This window comes from Balearica regulorum, chromosome 2, assembly GCF_011004875.1.
Source record: "Balearica regulorum gibbericeps isolate bBalReg1 chromosome 2, bBalReg1.pri, whole genome shotgun sequence".
NCBI classification, from domain to species: Eukaryota; Metazoa; Chordata; class Aves; order Gruiformes; family Gruidae; genus Balearica; species Balearica regulorum.
Window position 1 is genome coordinate 148375975 of NC_046185.1, and position 24921 is coordinate 148400895.

The 24921-nt window shown below is 37.8% G+C and overlaps 1 protein-coding gene across 3 annotated transcripts in view; it reads left to right on the top strand.

Moving 5' to 3' along the window:
• ARMC3 (armadillo repeat containing 3) overlaps positions 1–24921 on the top strand; it is a 63200-nt gene that overhangs the window by 30710 nt on the left and 7569 nt on the right. For 2 of the 3 annotated variants that reach the window (XM_075746356.1, XM_075746355.1), the window contains 6 exons: positions 58–163; positions 13841–14090; positions 15277–15413; positions 18834–19002; positions 19891–19991; positions 21068–21163. In XM_075746356.1, coding sequence (XP_075602471.1) covers positions 58–163; positions 13841–14090; positions 15277–15413; positions 18834–19002; positions 19891–19991; positions 21068–21163 — 859 coding nt within the window. The remainder of the gene's footprint in view (positions 1–57; positions 164–13840; positions 14091–15276; positions 15414–18833; positions 19003–19890; positions 19992–21067; positions 21164–24921) is intronic. The other variant, XM_075746357.1, reaches the window with a different exon arrangement.

A 24921-nucleotide genomic window follows, 5' to 3' on the forward strand; every position in this document is an offset into this window, starting at 1 on the left:
TTTTCAGATTGCCATGATTTATTTAAAGGTTCATGTATACAATTATTTTTTTCAAAGGGATTCCCCAGCTAGTACAGTTGCTAAGCAGTGACAATGAAGAAGTAAAAGAAGCTGCAGTGACAGCATTAGCTAATTTGACAGCAGGCAGTCCTAGCAATGCAAGGTGAGTCTGCAGTCATTGAACTACTATTTAAAACACTAATCTGAACACAAGTGATAATATTTTTATTTTTAAAGAGAGCGTCATCTTGTCCTTAATCCTACAAGGCAGATCTGTTTGAATTTGACTGTAAGGCTCTTTTTGGTGCTTATGAGTCATCTGGAATAGGTTGGTTCTCATCAGTGTTACAGGAGTTATGCTATCTCTACTAACATTTGCTTTATCAAGGAAAGGTATGAAGCAGATGTAATGAAAGCAGAGATATAAATCATGTTTTGAGGGGAACATATGAAGAAAATATGCCTTGTAACCTAAGACATTCGATGTGGGGTATGTTTTGAAAATTCAAAATCAGTAAGGTATCCTTTAAAATCTGATGCTTCATGCAACTTTTTTGACTGATTTAAACCCAGTCTTTGAGGGAGATAGCACTCAGATATTCTGAATATTGTCATTGTCCTTCTCTTTCTTTTTTTATTGTTTCCCAAGTAATAGAGAATGCTCGTAGTGCATTCTCTAAAAGAAAAGAAGTGTAACTTCAGTATCCAAAATAACTAACAAAGGATGGATAGCTGACTGCAAGTTCCAAAATAATTGTATCAACTGAATTCTACTGTCAGTTGCAGAGTTCTGTTACCCCAACTCTACTAAAAGTTCTGTTCAGGGAAAAGAAACAGAGCGGTCTGACGTATATGAGCAATCACATGTAACAAACCATAAAATAAAATTCCTTAAAAGTTTCCTGGAATACACTCAAGGAAGTTGTAATCCATTCACAGGCATTCTTTGAAGTGAACAAGTAAAATAACTCACCAAATAAATTATTTGTTTCAATTTATTGATTCAGCTCTAATAGTCACCACTATTCGCTTAATGTTACCAGATGGAGCCATAATTTGACACAAGAGAATAATATTCTGTTCTCAGATTCACATAGTAGATTTTTTTTTTGTCTGATACTCTGCTCTCCTCATGTGCATGACTCTTCAGTTGGTGTCAGTGGGAGTCATACACATAGAAAGAGCACAGTACTGGAGTCTGGGGGTCAAACTTCAGCTCTGCTACAGCTGGTTTTCGTAGTGCAGCCCTTTGAGGTTTCACATTGTGAAAAGGGAATCTCTGGAGAGCTTTGAGTTGGTATAGCAGCTTATGCCAGCTCATTCAGGTTTGGGGGTTTTTTTGCCAAGGAGATAGTCAGGATGTTGTTTAGCTCAACTGCTAGAACAATTCTCTGAGACCTCAGGCTGGGAAATAGCTGTCTGTTCCTCCGCATTATAATGGAGTCTGTATTTGTTTCTTGCTGGGCAGAGACTTCCCTCTCCTTGCAAATCAGCTCCAAGTACAATATGGAAGCACCAGGTAATCTAATCACAGGTCTTCTGTGAAAATCAGGAAGCAATAATTTACATTAAATATGTATATTGGATGAATGCCATGTGACTATATAATTACTTCAAAGCTTCATTTCTAAATCAAAACCATTAATAAGTCATAGAAGAGTCCAAGTGTGACTAGGATCTATAAATGAATATATAGAGTTGAACCCTCAGCTGATACAAATTGGTATAGTTCCAGCTCACTGAGTTTCTGGCCCACATTTATTTTACATTCACATAATAGGAAAAAAAATGGTTTGGAGAAAATGCATTCCAGATTGAGTTACCATAATCAAATTTCATTCTGGAATATTTTGTGTGTGTGTCTTGTAAACCACTGAAAATAAGTGTATATGTAATGAAGATGCTGATATACTTTTATAATGATGTGACTTTGCTGTGTAATTATGTTGACAGTATTCTGGTCCCAAATGAGACTAATGAAACTAGTGCCCTTTTATTGGATATATATTAGATTCTTGTTATAAACCCACCAAGAATATTAAATCATAAAGCTAGTAGTAGCAGGTAGACCTTATGTGGCAAGAACAAAATGGCTACAGTAAAGGGGAAGACTATTCACTATAAATGTTTTCACTTTTTACCGGCCAGCCAAAAATTCAATCTTGTTGAACTCATCTCCATGTGTTCTGCCATATTTCATTTCAAGAGCATTTTTGCATGTATTATATTGGTTGAAGAATGTGTACCTTGCCCTTTCATTTTGTACAGTGTGTATTAGAGAATGTAAACAGAGTACAAGACACTGCTATTTTTGCTGGAGATTTGTTGTTCTTGTTAGGAATATTTGGTCAAGAAATGCAGTCTGCTTTTCATGTAATACGGGGAAAAATACAAGTTAAAACAAATTGTGTAATTAATGCTTCCACAATAGCTAGCTCGTAAGGATAAAGTCTTCCATTGATTAATAACACAAGAACAGCATAGGCAATGGGCAATACTACCCCCCACTAATGTATATTAACCTTGACCTTTAGGTGCTTCCCCACAGCAATGAAAGGCTAGTTCTATACCCCTACCCAATCAATCCTTTGTTTCTCAACTGAGACAGCTAATAAAGGTGTCAAATATGGTGGAGGTTTTGTAATTAGAACACCTGTTCATGATGAACAGGACAGAGACCAGCTTGTCATTTCACACAAGTCCCCAAGCAACCACGATTTGGCAAAAATAAATGAATGAATGAATGACTCTGGCCCCTGCAGTATTTTAACCAAAGGTCTAGAGCAGAAGAGAACATGAGTCCTATACTGACGGTTTGAGTTTTCAGGTTTACTGGAAAACATGGGTTTACAATGTGATCTCTACAAGAACACATAAAAATTACTATAAATAACTTTTAAAATATTTAAGCTTTTGCTGCAGAGCTGATGTTGTGTCATGTTTCAGTAGCACATAGAAAAAAGTACGGTGGTCAAATGCCTCATTAGTTTACAGATTGACACCCCCAGATGATGCTTTTATCAGAATTTTATCATAAAGTAATGACAGAATTTTAATACTGCTGTGTATTGATCATAAATTCTTTGTAAACTTGTTAATAATTAGGCTAAATAAAAATAAAATTGCAAAGTATACTGCAATCTAAAATCCCATGTACTTATTCTAACATACAATAAATTAATTATTTTTCAATATTGCTATGTGTATAGCTCTGATGCCATCCTTGACACATGTGTCAGAATTTGTTTCTGTGAGTCTGCTGCTGGGAAGAAGAGAATTATGTTCAACTGGTATTTGCATCCACTTCACATTTTTTAATCCAGAACGCTAACTTGCTTTATTGAAAATTGTATACAGTTATTTGGACAGCAGAATGCCATTTTAAAGAATCTGTGAAATCTGTCTATTTTTGATGTGTTCAAGCATCGGGAAATGTAGGCACAGTCACTTCAGTAATGTATATTATGCACAAATTGCAAAATTACACACAAACAAAGAAACAGCAGTGCCATCTATTGGACAGAAAAATAAATTATTCTGTACTATGCAACTAACTGCAGAACAAACGTTTTACTTCAGCCTCTGCCTATTTTTTTCCATTTAAAGTATAATCAATTATTTTCACTTTTCATGTATTTAGGATAAGCTAGTCGTGTTAAACATAAATATGATATTGGTTAGAAGTAACACATAGAAATAAGATCTCAAATGTACTGTTTAGTCAGACATTAATTTGACCAGCTCTTTTCTTCAGTATTGTTGTAGTGCAAATGCCATTTCTAATAGCTGTCTTCATAAATCTGGCAATGTCTGAATTCTGGGCACCTAATGGAGTTACCACTAAAGAAAAACATGTGCTGTGAAATTTAGAGCTTTGTACTGGACATGAAAACTAATTAACAGCCTCAATAATATTTGTCTTAAATTGTTTATTTTAAGTACAAAATTTATAGCATTCAGTTAGAGTTTGGTCTCGGGGAAGAAGGAAAGGGATGGTTTTTGTTCAGCTGTACTAAGGGCTGCAGGAAATTGTAGTACATGACAGACTTATGATCTGGCAGAATATTTCTCCTGGGGTTTATAATTAGTGTCATGTTACATATTTCCAAGTATTCTGTCTAGATTCAAGATAGTAAAATGTCATCCCAAAAATTGCAAAGTCAGCAAGCTTGATGTTATTTAATTGTCTAATTCTTGAATTCTTCACAAGAATCAGTGGACCTATTTACATTATTAAAATTCTGTCCATATAGGTAGTTACAGACATTATCACAGCGTCTGTATGTGTCCTTTCTCATATGTATCAAAATTTTCAAAATTTGGGAGTAGATTGGGGATAGGAAGGTAGTTTGGGAACTCATTGGTTATGGGCAGTGCCCAGTGAGGAGAAAGTGAGTTGTTCCCTTGACTTCAGTGGATCTTGCATCTATTCCAAACTGCAATTCATATACTGATCTAATGACCAAAAAATAGATCCTCAGTCTGTTCCGTTTGGATAATGCTCACTGGTAGTGAAAGTCTCTCACCTTCCTAAATGGACCTTTTCAGTATCCACAACAGATTTTTATTGTTTTTAAGATGTGTATGGCCATCAGGGAATAAATTTCAAGAATCTCCAGGTTTTTTTACATTTCAAATTTTGCTATTATCATTAGGAAATAATGATTGTTACCATTAGGTAGTAGTATCACTAGCTAGTAATCTTCCCCATTAGAAAATGGGAAACTTAATCATAGCTTTTCACTTTCAAGACTGTAGATGGAACCTAATTCACATAGATGGATCAATATTGAAGTGTCAGTATTATGTAAGATAATACATTTGCATGAATATATGTGTTAATTTATGAGAACAGGAACAAAAATTTTGAGTACATGAGAGCTACACTTAAACCCAGAAATAGGTAATAATGTGTTGTATAGGTTTTGTCTTCTTTATAGTTTAATAATTCTTCTTTATAACGTAAGTTTGTGTTTCTGAAGGAGGGAATCAACAATAGAATGCCACTAGCTGTATTGTGTAAAGGTAATATGTTTTAATACTGACCCCTAGTGACAGAATTATATTTTTGAGCTACTGTGCTGCAAGGTAAAGGGATTTTGTTGGGTTTTGTGGTTTGCATTGTTATTTTTTACATCAGCGCCCCTTCTACTGAGCCCTATACAAATACAGTTAACTTGTGCCATGAACAGATTCCTGCTTTGACTTTCTCTTACTGTATATCCATCGTGTGAAGAGTGCTTTCTAAAGAAAAAAGACAACATGGTCATTACCCAAGACCTCACAAGCTTTTCCTTACAAGTAACATACTGACTTCCATTGAAAACTGCAGAATATTTTATGGTAAATTTCTCCCTTGGCAGAAAAGCTGAATCGAGGCCCAGTGCCGGGATGTTGTTCAGAAATGGGTTCGCGCTATGACTTTGACGTCACATCAGATGGCTGATACACAGCCCATGGATAGTACCCTAAATCAGCCCCCACTGGCAGGTGCAAAATGTTTCATTCAGCCAGCTGTTGGTTTTCTCTCTTAAGTTTCTGAAGATGTGGCAATGGAAAAGTCCCTCTGTAGACTCAGACACCGTAACTGCATTTTGTTCCCAGTACAGCTGCTCTTTCAAAAAACATTTTGTTGTGTATTTCCCTGTTTGTTGGTTTTTTTAAACTCTGTTGCCTATCAGGAGTTATATGGAATACAGAGACCAATATAGAGCATTTCTCTCTCTCTAACACAAGTCTCATGTCACAGCATCCTAAAGTGCATGAGAACCTAAGGATATCCTAAAAAATTTCAGACAGAAAACAGAACACCTCTAAATTGTGCTAACAGTAACTATATAGAAGTTCTACCCTTATAGCAAAATCTTTTGAGCTGATTGTACACTCCTACCTTCAAAGCCTTGCGGTATGATCACTATTTATCTTACCTGTGGAAGGCTGGAATTTCACTCAGAGCACGTGTCTTGTCACCTGTAACTTCCCAGGGTAGATTTCTGAGGGATCAAGTCAGACTTTTTTCCTCCTGGATGGAGACTCCTAAGCCTGGGAGAGAAAACTGTGGTTTATATAGTGGCACAAGTATAATGATTTCGCTTGAGTGTGTATCCCTACAATGACATTCAGTGATATGCACTGAGATGCATTACACATTTTATGAATTAAAAGTAGCAAGAATTATTTTATATTTGAGTAAATTTCAGACAAATATACTGTCCTTTTACATGCACATTTTCTTTGTACCATATTTCTAAATTAAATGCAAATTATTTAAGTATATGTTTTAACTTACTTTAGTACAGCATGAAATTATTTATTTTCAGTGTATATAAGGGAGTTGCAGATCATGCAAACTTAATTCTGCCCTGCTGTGAATTTAACCTGTGCACTGACTGTGGCATGTTGTCTAATTGGACTGTCATACACACAACGGGGTAAAAATAAGCTTTCACAAATAACTTTAAACCTTTTGACTTGCAACCTCAGTAATTTTATCTTAACATAGTAGTGTATGTGTACTTTGTTAGAGATTTAATTTTAAGAGAGAAAAATAAAGCCATATGTTTCTCCACTCTGAATCATCATAAGAGCTTGAACCTTTAGCAAGGCAGAACAGATTGCTGCCAGTAGAGAAAAGTTCACAGTTGTCCCGAAAAGACTTACCCAGAAGTGAAAGACGGGGTCCAGTTTCACAGTCAGAGTGCTGTTTGTGGAGAGACTGACTTGGCACAGCTTTTTTTTTAGCTTCCTGAGCTGGTGCATCCAAAGATGAAGAGGAGCCGTTATCTCCTCAGTCCCTGTGTTCAGATGAGTTGTTGTGGGGACCCTGCTTTGGTTCGCTCTTTCCTTCCCCTCCATGAAGGCTGCTCTGGCAACTCCTGAATGTTCCCTGTTATTTTGCCTTTGTAACAATGTGGATTCCAGACTCTGAACTCTATGCTGAGTTACTGATTTTTGCATTCCCTGCTTCTTGGACCAGAAAAAAGAGAGAGGAGGACAAGTGTCTTTTTCATCAGCTTATCCTGGCTGAAGCTACATGGGATCTTTAAGGGGCAAAAAGGCTTTCTATTGCTGAATTTCAAGTCTTTCTCCTGATGGCGAAAGCGTCATAAAATTTTTCATAAAGGTTGCAGATTAATATTATAATTGAAAGGATCAAATATCATGGTTAGTTCATTACCAATGCCCCTGTAATATTTTAAATTAGGTATACTACAGTTTTAGAACTGAGAGCTTTGTAACTCTGTCAGATGAGTTCAATGATGGACATTAGAAAATCTCTGTGATTCTCTAAATGAGAGTCAGGTATTACAGTCTCTGCTAACCCAGACGGTTTTATTGCTTCCAGACCATGAGGTTTATTGAGTTTTGGGTTTGTTGATGTTTTAACAAGGTACTTGTCATTGAAAAATTAGGAATAGAGGGTTCAGTTGAATGAATATGGTTTGTTGATATCATCAATATTTTTATTGTAGCACAAAGGAACCCCAAATTGTAGATCAGAGTGCTAGATTCTCTTGCTCAGAATAAAAATACTGACATTAATTTCCCTTGTATAGTGAAGAGAACGAAAGTAATATTAGTCTTTAAATAAAATACGAGTGACTGTATACAGCAGTCAATTGCTTTTGAAAATAATGAAAGTAAAATTTTTGGTAAATGCAGAGGATGTGATTATTCTGATGGCATAACATGGCAAATAAAGGATACTAAGACTAAGGGATAAAAAGGAATATATTTCTTGAGAGTTTTCAAACTTTTGGTTTTCAGTCTGAAATTACGTAATAGAGCTGGGTCAAAAATGCCTTGTGTGAAAAAGAAGTCATACGATTTAACACAGATAGAGTTGATTTTAAAAAATGTGTGTAATTAGATGCATAATTCTTATGCATAATTTACATGCAATTATGTATGAAAATGAGATATGCACAGGCATAAATGGCTAGCTAAGCACCTCACACACAATCACAGTAATTTTGCACAGAAATTAAACATGCAGTTGCAAATACATGTGGAAAATGAAGTCCATAAGGAGTCCAGTGGCCTTTGTGAGGAAGAAAAATTTTAATTTTTTCTGGGCAGAAATTGCGTTAAATCCTCAGTCAGAAGGGAGGAAGTAAACATCATAGATGTGAATAAAAATATAATTTAATATAAACCAGTTTATGTTCAGTTGTGGTAGAAGAAGCAAAACCAAACATACTTTACCATTTTTATGAAGTGTCAATCTCAGTAGTGTAAATTAAGCACAATCCAGAGTAAACAGTGGTGTGAAGTTGCACCACTGCCCTTCCCCTCTATCTCCCCTCCATGCTTAGGTTGCTTAGGTAAGGGGTTTGAGGGCAGGCTCGGTGGTTTCTGTCAGCTCTTTGAACACTGATAGTTGCTTTCAGCATTCTGCTGAACCTTCTCTGCAGGAGGAAAAGCTGGCTGGACCGTTCCCTGTGCACTAAGGAACTAAATAATCTGTTATCTTTCTTGCCGTGGCTCGGAGGCTTGGTCGGGGACCAGAGCTATCATGCTTGATGTGATGCCAACAAAGAGGTGGTCCTTGCCCCAGAGAGCTTACATTCCTAAAAATAAAATTAAAAAAAAAATAAACACCACAGAGATTTGGTCCAATTTTTACTGATGATTACTTTCACAACACTCTACCAATGTCTGAGCTTTCCTATTGCACGCCAGATAACTGAAGCAACTAAATATTCAGTTCAGTGAAATTCATTTGCATCTCCAAAGTAACTGTTTAAGAAGAAGTTTGTATTGTGAAACTTTCGGTAATTATTTTGTCAACTTTTAATTTATTTTTGCAGTAAGAACGGTACAGAAAACATTTGTTTCTCCCAAACTCTCTGCATTTATTTTTTGAGTCCTGAGTGATATGTTAGAGAATTTTCAAGAAATCTCTTAATAAGTGATTACAATGTGTATTTAAAATTAATAATGTAAATTATTTATTACCTGACCTTTTAATGTTTGCCTTTCCAATGTCAATTGAGAAAAGTATTTTAGCTATTCTTAAATACAGTAATTTGAATTCAACTGTAATCAGAATTTTACTGTTTCAGTACAGGGCATGGTAACATCATTAGGGTACCTGAACCGTGTATACCCTGGCTAAGGTCAATACCTAACCCTATTAGGTTAGGCAAACTAATGATCATAACCACATGCTTATAAATCGTAACATTTGAATTAACTTTAATTTGAGCTGTGTAATTTCTACACCTATCTTGTCTGTTTTTTCTTGTTTGTTTGTGATTCAGATAGTCAGCTACCACTTTTCAAAAAAACATGGTGATACTGCAAATGCAACATCCTTCCCCCCCACCCCGTCCCCCCCGTCATTGTCTTCTTTCCTTTTCCCTAACCTCTTCATGATTAGGGAAGTTGATGTATTTTGAATCTTTACACAACATGGAAAAAGAGCTGTGGATTTATATAATTTACTCCTTTCCTACATCAAAAAGGATATACTTTTTTTCAGCTAAACCACGGCTCCCTTATTCCTTGAGGATGTAGTCCTATAGTGGGAGCACTGATAAAGTGCACCATCTCAGTAGGATGTGTCTGAAGCAGAGTGTGTTCCGGAGGCAGGGAGAGAGGCTCTACGTGAATCTGCGTTAGGCAGAGAGTGCTGGTAAAAGGTTCTTCCTCTGACTTCTGTTTCCTTGTAATAAAAAAACCTACACAGTGCATATCTCTGCCCAAGATGGAAAGGAACCAGGACTCCATACTTAATGTTGCAGTATTTCAGCACCTTAAAGACTTAAGCATATTCATTTTTTCAGCTCCCTTTTGAGGTCAGGCACTGCTGTCTCTTTAGCAGCTGGGGCTCCGTGGCCCAGGGTGACAGAGCTATTTCTGTGTCTCTGGAGGGCTCTGCGGCAGGAGTGAGTTGAACTGTGGATTCCTCATTCTTTCTTCTCCCCTCATAACCTCTTCTGTACACATCTGTTATCAGGGCACAGCGTTGCCCTCAGGTGGTCGTGCCCTCTTAAAATCTAATTCTCAAAGGTATTGGGTACCTTCAACTCTCATTACCTGCTGTTGTTACTTCTAACATGAATTCTTTTTGCCTTGTGATCCATTGCGCTACTTAATTAAACTATACTCATGAAACTGTGATTCAAAATGAATCTGCGCAGAAGTAGAACGCAGGATTGAAATAAATATGTATGATCTTCTAAATCAGTGGTTCTCAACCTTTTTGAAGTTGAGTGGCACTTGAGAAAATTGGCTGTGCTCTGTACCTCGCTGAGGTCAGCTCTGAACACAGAAGGAGCTGTCACCTTGCTCTTTCGTTAAGTACTTGTGTACTTGCTGCCTTTATGGAAATTATAGTAAATCTGCTTATAATGTGATTGGCTACATCATTCAGTTCCATGTATCATCCTGAAATCAGTCTGTTAGGGACTATATGTTTATTAGGATTTCCTACGGGAGAATACATGTGTTATTTGGTGTAGTATAGGAATAGTAAGTTCTATACTTACTGCAGAAGTATTGGATATACTACACCTGTGAAATGCAGTGATGTATTTCATGAGCAGTGGATCTGTCCCATAAATCCTGGCATTTCTGTGTATTCATTGTACAGGCAAAACTCATTGATTTTGGGGTTGGGTTTGTTTTTTTTTTTCCTGGATAAGGTATGTGTGTATATGCTGTATAACGCTGTAAATCTGATAGCTGACGGACATGCCTTACTGTGCATGGCTGTGTGTGTGTATTCGGAGTCTCTCCCACACTTTGCTAGCAGGTACATCATGTCATTGTTACACATGCTATGAATGTGATGTTTTCCAGAAAACTTGTGGTATGTGTAGTGTATAGCTGATCCTTACATCTGCAGGATTTCTTCATATACAGCAGCCTGAATAGAGCTACAGCACTCCTGAAGCTGAAAATCTGGATAAAATTTTCAGGTGGAAGGAAAGACAGTATTAACCAGAGAACCTAGAAATACAGTGGCCCTACCTAAGTAAAAACAAACCACGTCCCCCAAAACCAACCAAACAAACCATTTTCAGCTCTTCTTTATCTGGCCAAGGAGGGAAGGGGAGGAGGTACCCCGATAAGGGGAAATCCAGCTAATTGAAGACTCTGAGGAGTGCAGTGCAGGACATTTGAAAACATGGGATTCACTTCTAAACAGAGACGGAATTGTTTGCATTAGTTACTGGTGCTCCAGGAGGATTAATTAGCCAGCACCAAACTGGCCCTGTACCTTTATGCTGCACCCAAACTAATAACCCTACTGACCTTCAGTCCCTGGATTGCTGCCTTTTCCCTGTTTTTCCAAAGTGGGGGCTCCGGCCTGCCTGCCAGCCTTCCTTACACCCATGTTCCAGCACCGCCTGTGAGCTGCCATCACCTCAGAGCTGAGGCAGGGATCAGGGGAACAAATCCTGTCGGCCTCTGCTGATTCACTCTAGGTATGCTCAGTGGTATCTGCATCTCCCTCTCTGAAAGTGTGGTTTGGAGATACTAGCACTAAGATCAGTTCAAAGTAAGATCTATGTCATGTTGCCCCTGGAATGGGATTATATAGCACAGGTTGGCGTGTATTCTGCTTTCTATTTTCAGAAGAGCATGACCATCAACATTCCTGAGATTATTTTTGGTTTTATCAATTCCTTGACAGTCTTTGATAGCATAACTCTTTCTTGTATATGTAATACGTCTAAGCTTGTGTTCATTTTGTAACTATGAAAGTTACCCAAAGGTTAGTTAGATTTTTAGTAAGTAAAAGTTCAGTAAAAGTGAGATTTTCACATCCAGATTTCTCTTATTAATGTGTTGACAGAAATTTAGCTAAACTTTTAAAAAATGTGCACTCTTCTGTTGTTGAAGTGCTTAGATATGCTTGTATAGAGGTGGGAGAGTTTGTTATGGTTTTGATATAGACAAAATGTACTAAAAGAGGATATAAAAAGCAGTTGCAATGAAAATTCAAATTGCCATCTGCGCGTTTCCATTGCTAACAATATTGCCAACTTTTGTTTAACAAACAGATGAGCCTAATGTAAAATTACTAAGAGCAGATAGTAAATTGGACATATGCCTCAAATCATTTGATCAAATTTTATATACAAACTCAGAAGGAAGACAATTCCATTTTTATAGTGTGCTGGTTTGTAATGACAGTGGAAAAAATACCACTGAAATGAACGTAAGATGATACAGACAAAGAAAGAAGTTCCCGTTGTTTAGTAGAAAGCAAAGTTTTGGCGAGAAGGTCAACAGAAATCTTAAGTTATGGAATTTGAAGGATATAAACTACATTTGTATCAGTAGTCTTTTTTGCCTAGGGCAAAGAAACCAAAGAATATGTAATGGGGTGGTAACCCAGAAATGTTTGCCTTTTCAGAATTGTTAGAGCATGGTTGTTTCCCCTCAGCCAGGCCAGGTTCTTTCTTCAGGGTCTGTATCGGTTGTAGGCAAGAGTTTACTATCATTATAAGCCATGTCACCAGATGCTTTCAAATATATTCTTTATCCCAGATATTAAAGTTGACTATTTTTTTTTTCTTTTAAAAGTCGCTGTCCTGGTGAGGGCTGGAAGCAGAAATGCAGTGTTAAGACAAAGTTCCTTCTGCTGTGACTGAGATGTAGGCCCATGTGACTATTAGTTTTTCAGCACATCAGATTTAAGTCATTTGCAAATATGTCATAAATCATAGAATGGTTTGGGTTGGAAGGGACCTTAAAGATCATCTAGTTCCAACCCCCCTGCCATGGGCAGGGACACCCTCCACTAGCCCAGGTTGCCCAAAGCCCCATCCAACCTGGCCTTGAACACTGCCAGGGAGGGGGCATCCACAGCTTCTCTGTCCTCTTAATAGCGCAGCTGCCTGCACCTTCTGCTGTCTCCTACCTGAAGTTACTATTTCCTTAGTAGTGCTTCTTCAACTGTTTTTTCTTGGCTGTTCTCCAACCTAAATCTATGAAGTGATCCTTAAAAAAATCTCAACAATCTTCCCCAATTTTATTTGCAAACAGGTTTTTTTGCAGGTCTAGCTTAGAACTTGGTCACTCCAACATATGTCACAGCACTGCTGAGGGGCAGCACCCTTTAGCCATGGCTGCAATGATCATCTGGGAGCAGAGGGAATATTTAGACTGGATCTGTTGCTGATAGCCTAGTTGATGTGGAACCACAGCCAGAGCCAGCCCTGAACTTTATGCTGTATGTTGTACTCCTGCTGTCTATATCTGCTTGTATAAAGCCAGCAGAGTAATTTCTACATTGCACTGAACTGCACCATGTGCACCTACTCTGTAAGAATGGCAGAAGCTTGCTGTACTATGTTTATCCGATTGCAAAAATGTACGGAAACCGCACAAAGAACAACAACATGATATTCCGTGCACTATAATTCTCTAGAAACAGTGCTAGAATGATTGTGAGGAGAGGTGATAGAACTCTGTGGAGGCATTTGTCTGGAACTAAAGATACAGAAATTCTGCATCTTTGAAAAGATGCAAGATTTCATTCACTTGTTCGAAACGTCAGAAAGAATCCATGTCCGGATAAGTTAAAGAATCCGGAAGTTTGTGACGTGGTTTGTCTGCTTAGCTTGTGCCTCTTGAGCTTCACACTGAGTCAAATGTAGGTAAGGCATCAGAAGGAGGGATGTCACAGTTCAATGTTTAATTCCAATTTCATACTATAACATAATTTAGAATATAAACATCAGTCTTGCAGTTTATTGCAGGTAAGCAATATTTTATATTCTTGAAAAGTAATACTAATTTAGTTGATAAATAGACCACACTAAGGAGAAAAAGTGGTCCTAAAATAAAAAAAGATTTCTTTTTTTCTCCTTCATTTTGCTAGCGCTGTTGCTGAGGCTGAAGGAATTGAACCATTAGTAAATACCTTGAACGCTCAGAGAGATGGAGCCATTGCTAATGCTGCCACGGTGCTAACGAATCTGTCCATGCAGGAGCCATTCCGTGTAAATATCCAGAGCTGCGGTATTATGAGTGCGCTTGCGGAACCGTTGCACTCGACCAACACCCAAGTGCAAAGCAAAGCAGCATTCGCTGTGGCTGCGTTTGGTTGTGATGCTGATGCAAGAGCTGAGGTAAAACACTTCTTCGAGGTTGCAGTTATTTGTAACATTTCTAAATCCTGAGATTGGTGTTATACTTACCTAGGATCTTTGCATTTTGTATGTCTGTCCCAAAAGTCCTGGGGTTTCTAGATAGTAACTCATTTTTCACTTTCATCATGGGCTTGTTCAGATGAATTTAGCTCCATTTGTTATGAGAACTGGGAAAGGGTTTTCTTTAATTTGTATTTTTACTGATGTATTTGCTTGCACCAAGTTAGTATTTTACAGCTTTCCAGTGGCTTCAACCAGGGCTATATCTTAATCCCCATGTTTATGAGCATTAGACATTAAGGTTTCTCTCAGCTGCAACTGTCAGCTGTATTTTGAAGGTGTCAAAAGAGGACAGAAGTTCTGTCCTCTTTGCTCTCACTCAGTGTTGTTCTATTGCCCACTTTCAAGGCCTGAACAGCGATGTCCGATCTTGATTTGTAAGATACTGGATGTGCATGGAGTAAATGTAATTCAAATAAAATATAATTAGTCCCTTGATCGGTGGCATCCAGCAAGTTGAACTTTGCGCTGTTTATCAATGGTCGTATTATTTTCTTTTCATAAATAAGGATGATGCTATGTGCATTCGTAGATCATGAGCTGGGGTTTTCTCATGGGTCAAGGCTGTTAATTAGGACATGAATAAGGGGCATAGATAATTAATCTACTTCTTTCAGTGTCCTTAAAATGTCTTTCTCTTCAAAAATCCAAATAAGCAATATTTCCTCCAGTGTGTATAGGAAAGATACTGTAGCACACAAGAGAATAGGATGTTAATAAGATTGTCATACATACAATACAATACAAATTCAAAGATATTGTGATGTAAATTAGTTGCTAGGAGGCAACAGAACAGAGAAAAAGCTGTGTAACTCTCCGTGGCAGTGTTGGATTGCATGGTCTCTTCAGTTTCCACACTGCAATCTAATAACTGAAAAGCAAGCCAGAGCCAGAAGGGACGTGTGCCTTGAACCACTCTGACGCTCACTTCAGCTCTAGCCTATGCAGGGTTCACAGCAGCAGAAAATCCCCACAAATGGCCTTTCTACCAGCCCAGCGTAGCTTTTCCACAATGCTTGAGTGTTTTGGAAGGTGAATTTTACAGACTGTTCTTGCTGGGACAGATGAAATATGTAAGTGGCAATGTCTTCATTTATTTTTTTAGTTAAGAAATGCAGGTGGACTGCGACCACTCGTTGAATTGCTGCATTCTAAGAATGAAGAAGTCAGAAGAAATGTCTGTTGGGCTGTTACGGTCTGTGCAAGTGATGAACTAACTGCTGTTGAACTATGCAGGCTAGGGTGAGTAGAAATAATATCAAGGGACAGAGGGAAGATTTTGATGAGAGAACTCTTATTAAGTTGATCTCTACATATTTAGAGCAGAATAACAAAGTTAAGCTATACTTTCTGGTAAGCAGAAACTACTTTTGCACCACAGATGTTGCAGATGAAATGTTATTGATTTTAAGTAACAGAAATCTTAAGAAAAAAATGCAAGCCTGAAAAGAGAACTATCTGGAATTATAAAAACATTTATTGTTTCTGTGAGTGAATTAGGCTTTATATTGAAGATGTGATTATATCAGTCAAAATTAGGGACTACTGAAATTAAGGTTTCAGGCTAAGTTCAATATACAGTAAATTGTACTTGTTACACACAGGCTAGATTTGGTTTACAAACTCTGGTTAACTGCAGGTGTGCTGAAGTGTCATGTGAAAGAGACTCTATTGTATTCCTTCTTAGAAACTTCCAAGTCCCATATATTAATATCTGAATTACAAAAGCTGGTTTAGGTTACAAAAATTACGGCACAGGGTTCCTTATATGGGGTGAACCTTTTAGTTATTGTTAAATTAAAATATATGTAATTGCCCTGCTCCCTCTGCTGGACATTTCTCTGATTACTGCACAGATGATACTTAAAATCCATCTGTGAGGGGATTCTGCAGAGTGAGACTCTCAGAAATTTAGGTCTGGAGGGGCCCTCAAAGGTGATGTTATCCATCTGCCCACTGTAAGACTGAATCAGGTACACTGACATATTTTTGCTTGTTAAGTGTAAATACCAATACTGAGGGGGTTTCACTACTTTCTGAGATAACCTGTGCCAGTGTTGAAGTATCCTTACGATTAGAAGGGGGTTCTGGGTTCTAATATCCCTTACAGCAAATCATTTCAACTACATGTTGTCCTACTGTCGGTGGGACTGAATAAGCACCTTCTTACGGCAATTTGAGTTTGACTTACTGAATTTTCTCATGTTCCATGGTCCTCTCAGTTTCCTTTTCATGACAAAGTAAAAATGTTAAACTTCTTTTTGTTTCGAAATCTTGTATCATTTTGTCACACCTCTCTAAATTTCTCTATTTACGTCATTTTGAAGTGCCGTCTCCCAGCCTGGATGAAGTGCTTCAGCTGAGGTCATACCACCATCAAATAAAGCTCAGTAATTATTTTCTATATCTTGCATATAGTACTGTTCTTATTTAATCCCTTCTTTGTGACAGTATTGGAGTTGGAGTCTAATTAATGTGTCCTTCCAGTTTGACATCATATTATTGATAATAATACATTAAGCATAGTTTTTCAACCAGTCAGGTACTACTTCATGTTATTTTCATGTAGATCATACTTCCCTGACTTGCTTATGAGTATTCAAGTAGGAATATGTGAAAAAACTTACTAAAGTCAAAACATATCTCAAAGTCAATTCATATCTCACATCTACTTCTTCTGCCTATACATTAAGTCAGTTACCATATCACAGAAAGGATTAGATTGGCTTTACATGATTTATTCTTGACAAATACAGAATGGCTATTTCTTACCATCTTATCTCTTGTTGCTTCCAAACTGATTGTTTAATAATTTGCTATGGTGTCCTTTGGACACTGAAATTTGGCTGAACAATCTCTATTATTTCCTTGTTCTTCCTTTTTAAAATCTAGATGCTATCTTTTCCCTTTTCTACTCTCCTGGCACCTGGCCTGTCCTCCTTGAATTTTCAAATATAATTATAAATAGTTCAGAGGTTGCTTTTGCCAACTCATAGAGTAGTACCAGGTAAGTCTCCTCACGCAGAGGAGAGAGGCAGGAAAGACTGTCTCTCCAAACTTATTCTAGACATGTTAAGCCTACTGTTTCCACCTCCTTGTTAATATTACTGCCAGGCATCTGCTTGCAACCTTTTTTATAAAAATAGAAGCAAAAAAAGGCATCAGACACTCCAGTCTTTTCTTTGCCATCTGTTAGGAGTTTTCTTCCCACATTGAGTAATAGGCCTACATTTTCCTCTCTGACTTGCAGCATATGAAACATTTGTTTCAGTCCCTGAATAGTTGTATCTCACTTTGCCCGAGGGTCTTTTGGTTTTTTCCCTTCCTTTTTTTTCCCCTGTTGGAAGTGTCAGTGTTTCCATTTCTGTACAAGTCCTTTTTTGGCTTTTGGGTCTTCACAGAATTTTTAGTGCAGCCATGTTTGCCCCTTTTTGGCTTGTCTTTCCTCCATATGAGGATAATGTGCCATTGTGGCCGTAATGTCATTTGTCTTCAATACTGCTGTACTCGTTAGGCTTTTCTTACTCATTTTCCCCTTTAAAATTCTTCCCTGCGTTACTTGCTGGTTACCTGACTTTGTTGCAGTGTGCTGTGTGACAAACAGCCTGTATTGCTGTCCCATTATTTTCTCCCATTGCTCTCTTCTAAATGAGAAAGTTGTCATTTGCCTTGGCTGAAAAACTTGTTCTCTGGAATCCATCTGACATACCTTCAGAAGTCTACATTGTAAATGTCCACAGCTGAGACTCCCTGTGTAGTTCACAGAGAGAAATGGGCAGTCTAAATGTGGAGTTCATTATATATATATAAAAAATTGATTCCTTTGAATATGAAGAATGCCTGCATGTGTGTCTGTACACACACAGATATAAACTTGAATATACACATACACACACATATGAATGCATCTCCCTCTTTTTTCCTCCTGTTTTCATTCCTAAAAAGTTCCAAAACTGCACTATGTTATGTTCTCCTGATTCAGCTTCCTTTTTCTTCTTGGTGACCTTTTCCTAATCTTCTCAGGTCGGAAGTTATCAGCACCAAAACCAATTTAAGGAATGAATTCCTGTCCTCCTGTGTCCCCACATGGTTATTTGTTTCTACCTCCATGCTGCAAAAATCCTGCACCTGGTGATGCTCGTGTTTCCATGCTTATGTATGTTTTGCAAATCTCTGCCAACTATCCCTCCCCAAACACAGTAACAGCCCTAAACCAAAAGGATTCACACATTGAGTAATGGAATCTACAAATTGCATGGCAAGTTGGAGAGAGAGAGAGAATCCCCAAACTGTATCATGTGGTCAGCTCTGAACGTTATTCCTTTTATTCTGCTTTTACATCCTCCTTTTTCTCAAGTTCTCTGTGGTACCTAACATCCTTCTGGTAAAAGGTTGTGGCATGCCGTCAGCATTTCTTTATGTAACTGTTTAACTGCCTAAAGGAAATGCTTTTTTGCTTTTAAGCACTGTAAGGCATTTTCCTCCCCTAGAGAAAGAACTCTGTGCAGCACAGCCAGCTCCTTGCTGGCCCAGGGGGCACCAGGCTAGTGCTTGGAAATGAATCTGGCTTGGCCTTGGCAATGCTGAAAACTAACTCTGAATTGTATAACAACAATTAATTGGCATTTAATGATTAATTAGCCTTTGTATTGTGTTTAACAGTGCTTTAGACATCCTAGAAGAAATTAATCTATCAACAGGGCGCAAAAATAACTTTAGCGAAGCTGCTCTGGAAAAGCTACTTGATAACAATCTTTCGCGAAAGTACAGCCGGATGGGATATTTATCATCAAGTAACATCATTACTGATGGATTTTATGACTGTGGTCAGGTAAGCTACTTTAAATAACTAGCTCTACTTAGAGTAAAATTTTCTTCTTGATTTAGAAAAATTAAGAGTACTATAGCAAAAGCCAGAATCTGGCTATGGAAAATACTTTGTTTTCTTGTCCTGAAGTTTCCCAGCTTTTATACTAATTTCTTTTGATTATCTTTCTTCATGGATGAAATCTCATTGTCTTCATGCTATCCCCCAGTTAGAATCTTCTTCCAAGTCCTATGTAAGCTGTGCAGTTCCTGGTTCCTTTCCAGATCCTTTCTCAGACCTTATTTCTTCTGGTCTCTTTCCCTGCAGTATACTTAATACTAACCTGACACTGAATGGCCTATGGACTTTTTGTTTGTTTAGTTTTACGTAAAGAAGGAGAGAGTTCATGTTTTCACCTTGGTCATGACCCTTTCTCTCACAAAGCACTGTTTATATATAAAGAATGACTCCACTATGTATCGCTGCTTAGTGCTGTGTTCAGTTTAACTCTGAGAAAGACTTTTCAAAATGCCCAAATGAATTAGAAATACCAGTCTTGCTGCAAATCAGTGAAATAGCTGCTCCTAAAACTTGGTTGCTTTTGAAAATTCTATCCTATATTGTAAAGCCTGCAGAGGCAGGAACTGCCATATTCTAGAACTGTTTGGAATGACATAGTAACAATAATTACAACTTAAATTATTTATAAGCAATCTTTTCTAAGAAAATCGATGAAGAAAATGCAAATGAAGAAGAAACTAATTTCACATATTTTGAATGGCTTTATAAGTTTTTACTGTAAGTCTTCTGTTAAAGATTAGAAAGTACTCTTTAGGTATCTTTTAAATATTTTTTTTCTCTTCATCTTTAACTGAAAAGAACACCTTATCTTTTATTCTGGTTTTTTTGTAGATAAAACCTGGAGTGAAATTTTTATCTTTGGAGGAACTGAGTATGCAGGAGCTTACTGACCATCGGGCCATAATCTTCATTAATGCTAAACCACAAGAAGAGTGAGTCGTGTTTGTATCTACCAACATTTATTGCAATAGCTCATCTTTTCTGTTGTTTCTACTGTTTCCAGTACAAACTGCATAGCGTGTGTCTGTATATATATATACACACACATATATAAAATAGAGAAGCATAGTGCTTCATGTCCTAGAAGACAAGAGATTTGTATTTTATAAAGTAAGTATTTTTTCCCCCTCTAGGCAGAAGATATTTATTCAGTTGAGTTGCTTTTTTTTTAACTTAGCCTTAAAACTCTTTCATTTAACACCCTTCCTGATGGTGGGACACCTAGTGTTCTATTAGTTATAACAAAGCTTGTCATCTGCCGTAATAATTATGTCATCTAAGCTAAATGTCAACATGCAACAATGAAAACTATGATTTGATGATCTTCATGTACAGACAAATGCATGGCATTTTAAGCACAGCATCCCAAGAGGCAGGACAAAGCCAAGCATCAAGCTTTCAGGCTTGATAAAGAACCTGTGTCCATTTCTTCTCTGTTTAAGTTGAAGCCAGCCTAACAAATCTTCTTAGATTTGAATGCAGGAAGTTGGTATTGTGCTTGTTTAACTGGGAGTCATTTCCTGTAAACAGTCTCACAGATCAAAGAATGCTCTACCAATATTTTGCAAGTCCAAAACCTTCTTCTCTGTCAACACATCATATATTTGGTTTACAGTATCATTAGCTTCCCTTTTAAGCTTGTATATGACACCATAAAGATGTCTGAGAATATCTATGACAAATTAATCTTCTGTGGTCTTTGTTGATCCCTAGAGTTGTCTTTAACTATCAGGTTTTCTTTCTTTGACTTTGATACAGCTTCTTGCCTTTGCACCTTGGCAGCAGTCTTACTCCCCAGTTATTCTTGTGCCCATCATTTGGTACACCATACTTCATTTTTGATCCCTGAATCAGTATCCGGTTTATTAGTGGTTATGTTATTTCTTCCACTTATGTACTTCCTATGAATGTATTTACTGTCCTTTAGAATCAGAACTCCATTTTCATAGCTTAACATGCAAATACTATCTCTGTAAATAATATGCAAAAATATCTTGTTCAGTTTCAGTGTCCTTGCAGTAGAGGAAAAGGCACAAGATTCATCTTATGAACAGACTATCTTGTCACCTTCTATTACAAGAAAGAGCAGTAGAGAAAAAGCAAGGTACGGTCTTAAGATTTACTTGTCAATGTTCTGTTATTGCTCTCCAACATTAGAAACAGAATTCTGATTGAAAACTGTTATAGAAAGTTTCCTAACAGAGTACAAATGCTCAAATACAATGTTAAATATGTTTTCAGAGTCTTCCTTTCACTTCCTAATTGCAGTAATCTTCCTTTGTCTATCTTAGTAATTATTCGTCCTCCTTCCTCATGCTGTATTTGAACATCTCCCATTTATTTGGCTGTTTTTCCTTTCAAAATCCCTAGGAGGCAGTGAAATGCTTTACAGCTTTACAACCAAGACACAGGGAGATTCAGGTAGAAGTTCTTTCGCAATTTAGAACCTAGATCCACGAAAAATTCCTACGCTGCCTACACGCATCCCTATTTCTAGATTAAATGTCTTCCGTAGATGACAAAAAGCGGAGATGGGTGTGCTCAGAACTGTCCCAGTTTTGACAGCAACAAACCTAAAGATGCCTCACTCTTGCAGGGCTCCCTCTGATCCATACCATACACCAGGTACAGTCCTGCAGTCTTTTCTGTGGAACTATCTGGTGGGCATGTCTGATCACACCAAATAGGTCAGAATCTCTAATCTTGTTGTGGGAAATTAATTTCCTTCTTTTATAGAAAGAGGATATGAGCCTGCCCCTCCCACCTGCAGGTAGCTGATCACACAATATTTGGGGTTTAGCACACTCGTTCTGGTTCATTGTAGCTGTTCACTAACGAAGAGGCATAATGAACAGAGCTTTCTACTTCAGCTGTTAGGGCACCTATCTGAGAGAGTCGAGACCAAAGTTCTAGTCCTTGTCTTGATGATTTTTAATATAAAATGCTTAACCCTTAGTTTGTTCCTGTGGCAAAAAAATGAACCGTGACCTCCCAAGTGAACTGGTAACTCTATATAAAGAAGCAGCATAGTCAGGACCACAGAGAGGGCAGGTGTACATGCCTAATGCCAGTTCCAGATTCCAAAACCAGTCCAAACAGAGCCTCCTTGTCATCAGTGGGATGGTGTCTAGTCCTTGATAGGAATGTGATGTAACCTACAACACTCCTCGGCTTTTCTGTTAGCTAAATCAGTGAGCTGACCACTTATTATCCGTTTTTTGTGGGTCTCAGTCCCCTTATTTTCCTTATTTTATGGTATAGGGGGCCTTGGCCATGCCTCATGGCTGTTAATTCTAGTCGGTGTTGGGCATTACAAAATACTAAGTGCTGCAGGGTTTGAAAAAAAGGGAGAGATGGAGTGTCTGTTGTAGGAACTGAGGTACTATCTTTGCAATTTTTAGCTCAGAGCTCATCCATGAACTATGATACGCAACTGTCTGTACAGGCAGTATTGATAGAGATAACGGTTGATTTCTTAGACTGCTTATATATTTCTGTGTATGTGGGTATGTATCTGTGTGTGCTTGAGAGATGAAATCAAGAGAACATTGGAACCTGCTTTGTGATATCAATAGTTCAACAGTATCGTCTCCAGTGGAGGAAAAGCAGGGGTTATCTGGACAGCGATCTTCACCGAGCAAAAGCAGCGCTAGAGAAAAAGGCTTAATTGGATTACATGTGTATCAGTTTGTTTAGAACTGAATGCAAATTGTTTGACAGGTAATAGCCACTGTGAAGGGCTGATGTTCCGACTTGAATCAGGACCCAAATTGTGAGATAAGTCTATCCAAAACTTATCGACTTACAAGGCAGACATTTACATTTGACTAGTTATTTGGACTGCAAGCACTTCTGGAATTCAGTTTAAATCATTTTATAGTAGATACCTGAAATGGATTATATGAATTGCATTGTGGAAGGTTCCTGTTTCAGGATGCAGAAGAGTAGATACTGCATCTTGAGTGTCTTACCAGGCCTATTCTAGCTTCTGCTCATTTACCAGGCCCTGCTGATGCCCAGCAGGATCTGGTCATACCCACCGTGCATATGCCAGTTTACTCAAAGGGAGCAGGAGGCAAGGGGCGATAGTGAGCCCCAGTTATGTTTGCTCTGCACCAGTGGGGGATTCCTTCATCTCAGAAGATGCTCTAGAGTCACAGACCACGTTGCATAGTCTCAAGCAGCTGTGCAGAGCTGAGAGATCTGTTCTGACAAGATAACGTTAGTTTATTACAGCATGAGATGAGGATACCCTTGGACAGTTGCTTTTTAGTGTAATTTTGTCAATTGCACAGTAAATGACTGCTCTGTTAGCAACCATAACACCTTTGGAAAGCAAAAAAATTCTTTAGGACAAAACAAATACCTGTCTCAATTTCCCATAGTAAACTTGCAGGGATACAAAGACTTCTTTCTTCAAGTATGAAATAATTGCTTTTGAATGTCATGATCAAATTGTATGATTTATAACCCCATTGTCATTCATTCTGAATCCATAATTCATACATCATTATTATTATTAATTTGTGAGATATATGGGAGTTACTTGAAGGTCAGTATCTGACTCCAAGTCTCAAACATGCTTAGACATTTTCCTACATATTTTTTCCTTTGATCATATGTTTCTGTTCATCATTATTTTACAAAGTACTATTGAACACAGTTTAAAGCCATTGTTTTGAAAAAGTGATACTACTTTATATAAACCATAGTTGAAAGCTAAGAGAAAGGGCAGTTGTAATTGTCTGCTGGAAATGTTTGAATTAGATGTAGAGGAAGTGCCTGGTTGATAGTTTGCCATACATATGCATGGACAGATAGCAACATTTTTGATCAAACAGTTGTATATCTGATCTACACATTGACTGGACTAAAAGATAATATTTATTGTAGACTGATAAACGTGCATTTATTCCATGCTGTGTTCCAGTACAGCATTTAAGGAAATACTTTCCAATGTTCACTTACTCTTTTCCTAAAGACAACCAAGGCATTAAGCTATGCAAAAAAGAAAAGAAAATAGATGTCATGGCTGTCATTTGGTGGTAGGATAGTGTATTGGCTGCCTTCCTCCTCACACTGACTCTCTGGTGACCCACTGAAGTTGCAACAGGAATCAGAAACAGCTTGGAGACTATTAACTGCCATGAGTTCTCCTTTGCAATGGTCCTCTGCATTTGCAGCAAGTATGTCTCACAAGTAGTAATACAGCTTTGGGAGAGGGGAGTGATTTTTTTCTAATGTCATAATTCCCACTGGTAAATAAAAGGGAGGTACAAAAGAGGACAGGAAAAAAGATAGCAGAAGTTTACTGCAGTGGTTACTGATTGTTTTATAGCACCGAGCTGTAAGACAGCAACTCCACAGTTCCTTATGAGATAAATATTAGCCAGATACAGTGAACTGAAGAGTTGAGGAGTAGCGTAGAGACGGGTGTGGGAGACAATCTTATATTAGTCATTCCACCAAGGGACCGAACATCGTCATACCTCAGAGAAATAAGAAGCAGCAAACAAACCATTGTTCAAACCCATCCCTCTCAGGTCTTTTCTTCCTGAAAACTGGAAAGATGGAGAATAAGAGTAATTCAAGAGTCATTTGAGTAGATGGGAATAGGGAACAAATTCTCCTTCTGTAGTGCTATAATTTAGCTGTGCACTTTGTATAGGGAAAAGAAAGTACTGGGAGAATAGAAGGGAAGAGCAGGGGACCAAGGGAGAAAATGGTCAAGGAACAAGAATTATACCATTTGTAGAAATTATTGTTTTGAAAACCTGCTAAGTCAGATACCAGGAAGGTGGGACTAATTCAGGGTTTTTTTAAATAGGGTATTCTTAACCATAATCATAAGTGTATAAATGG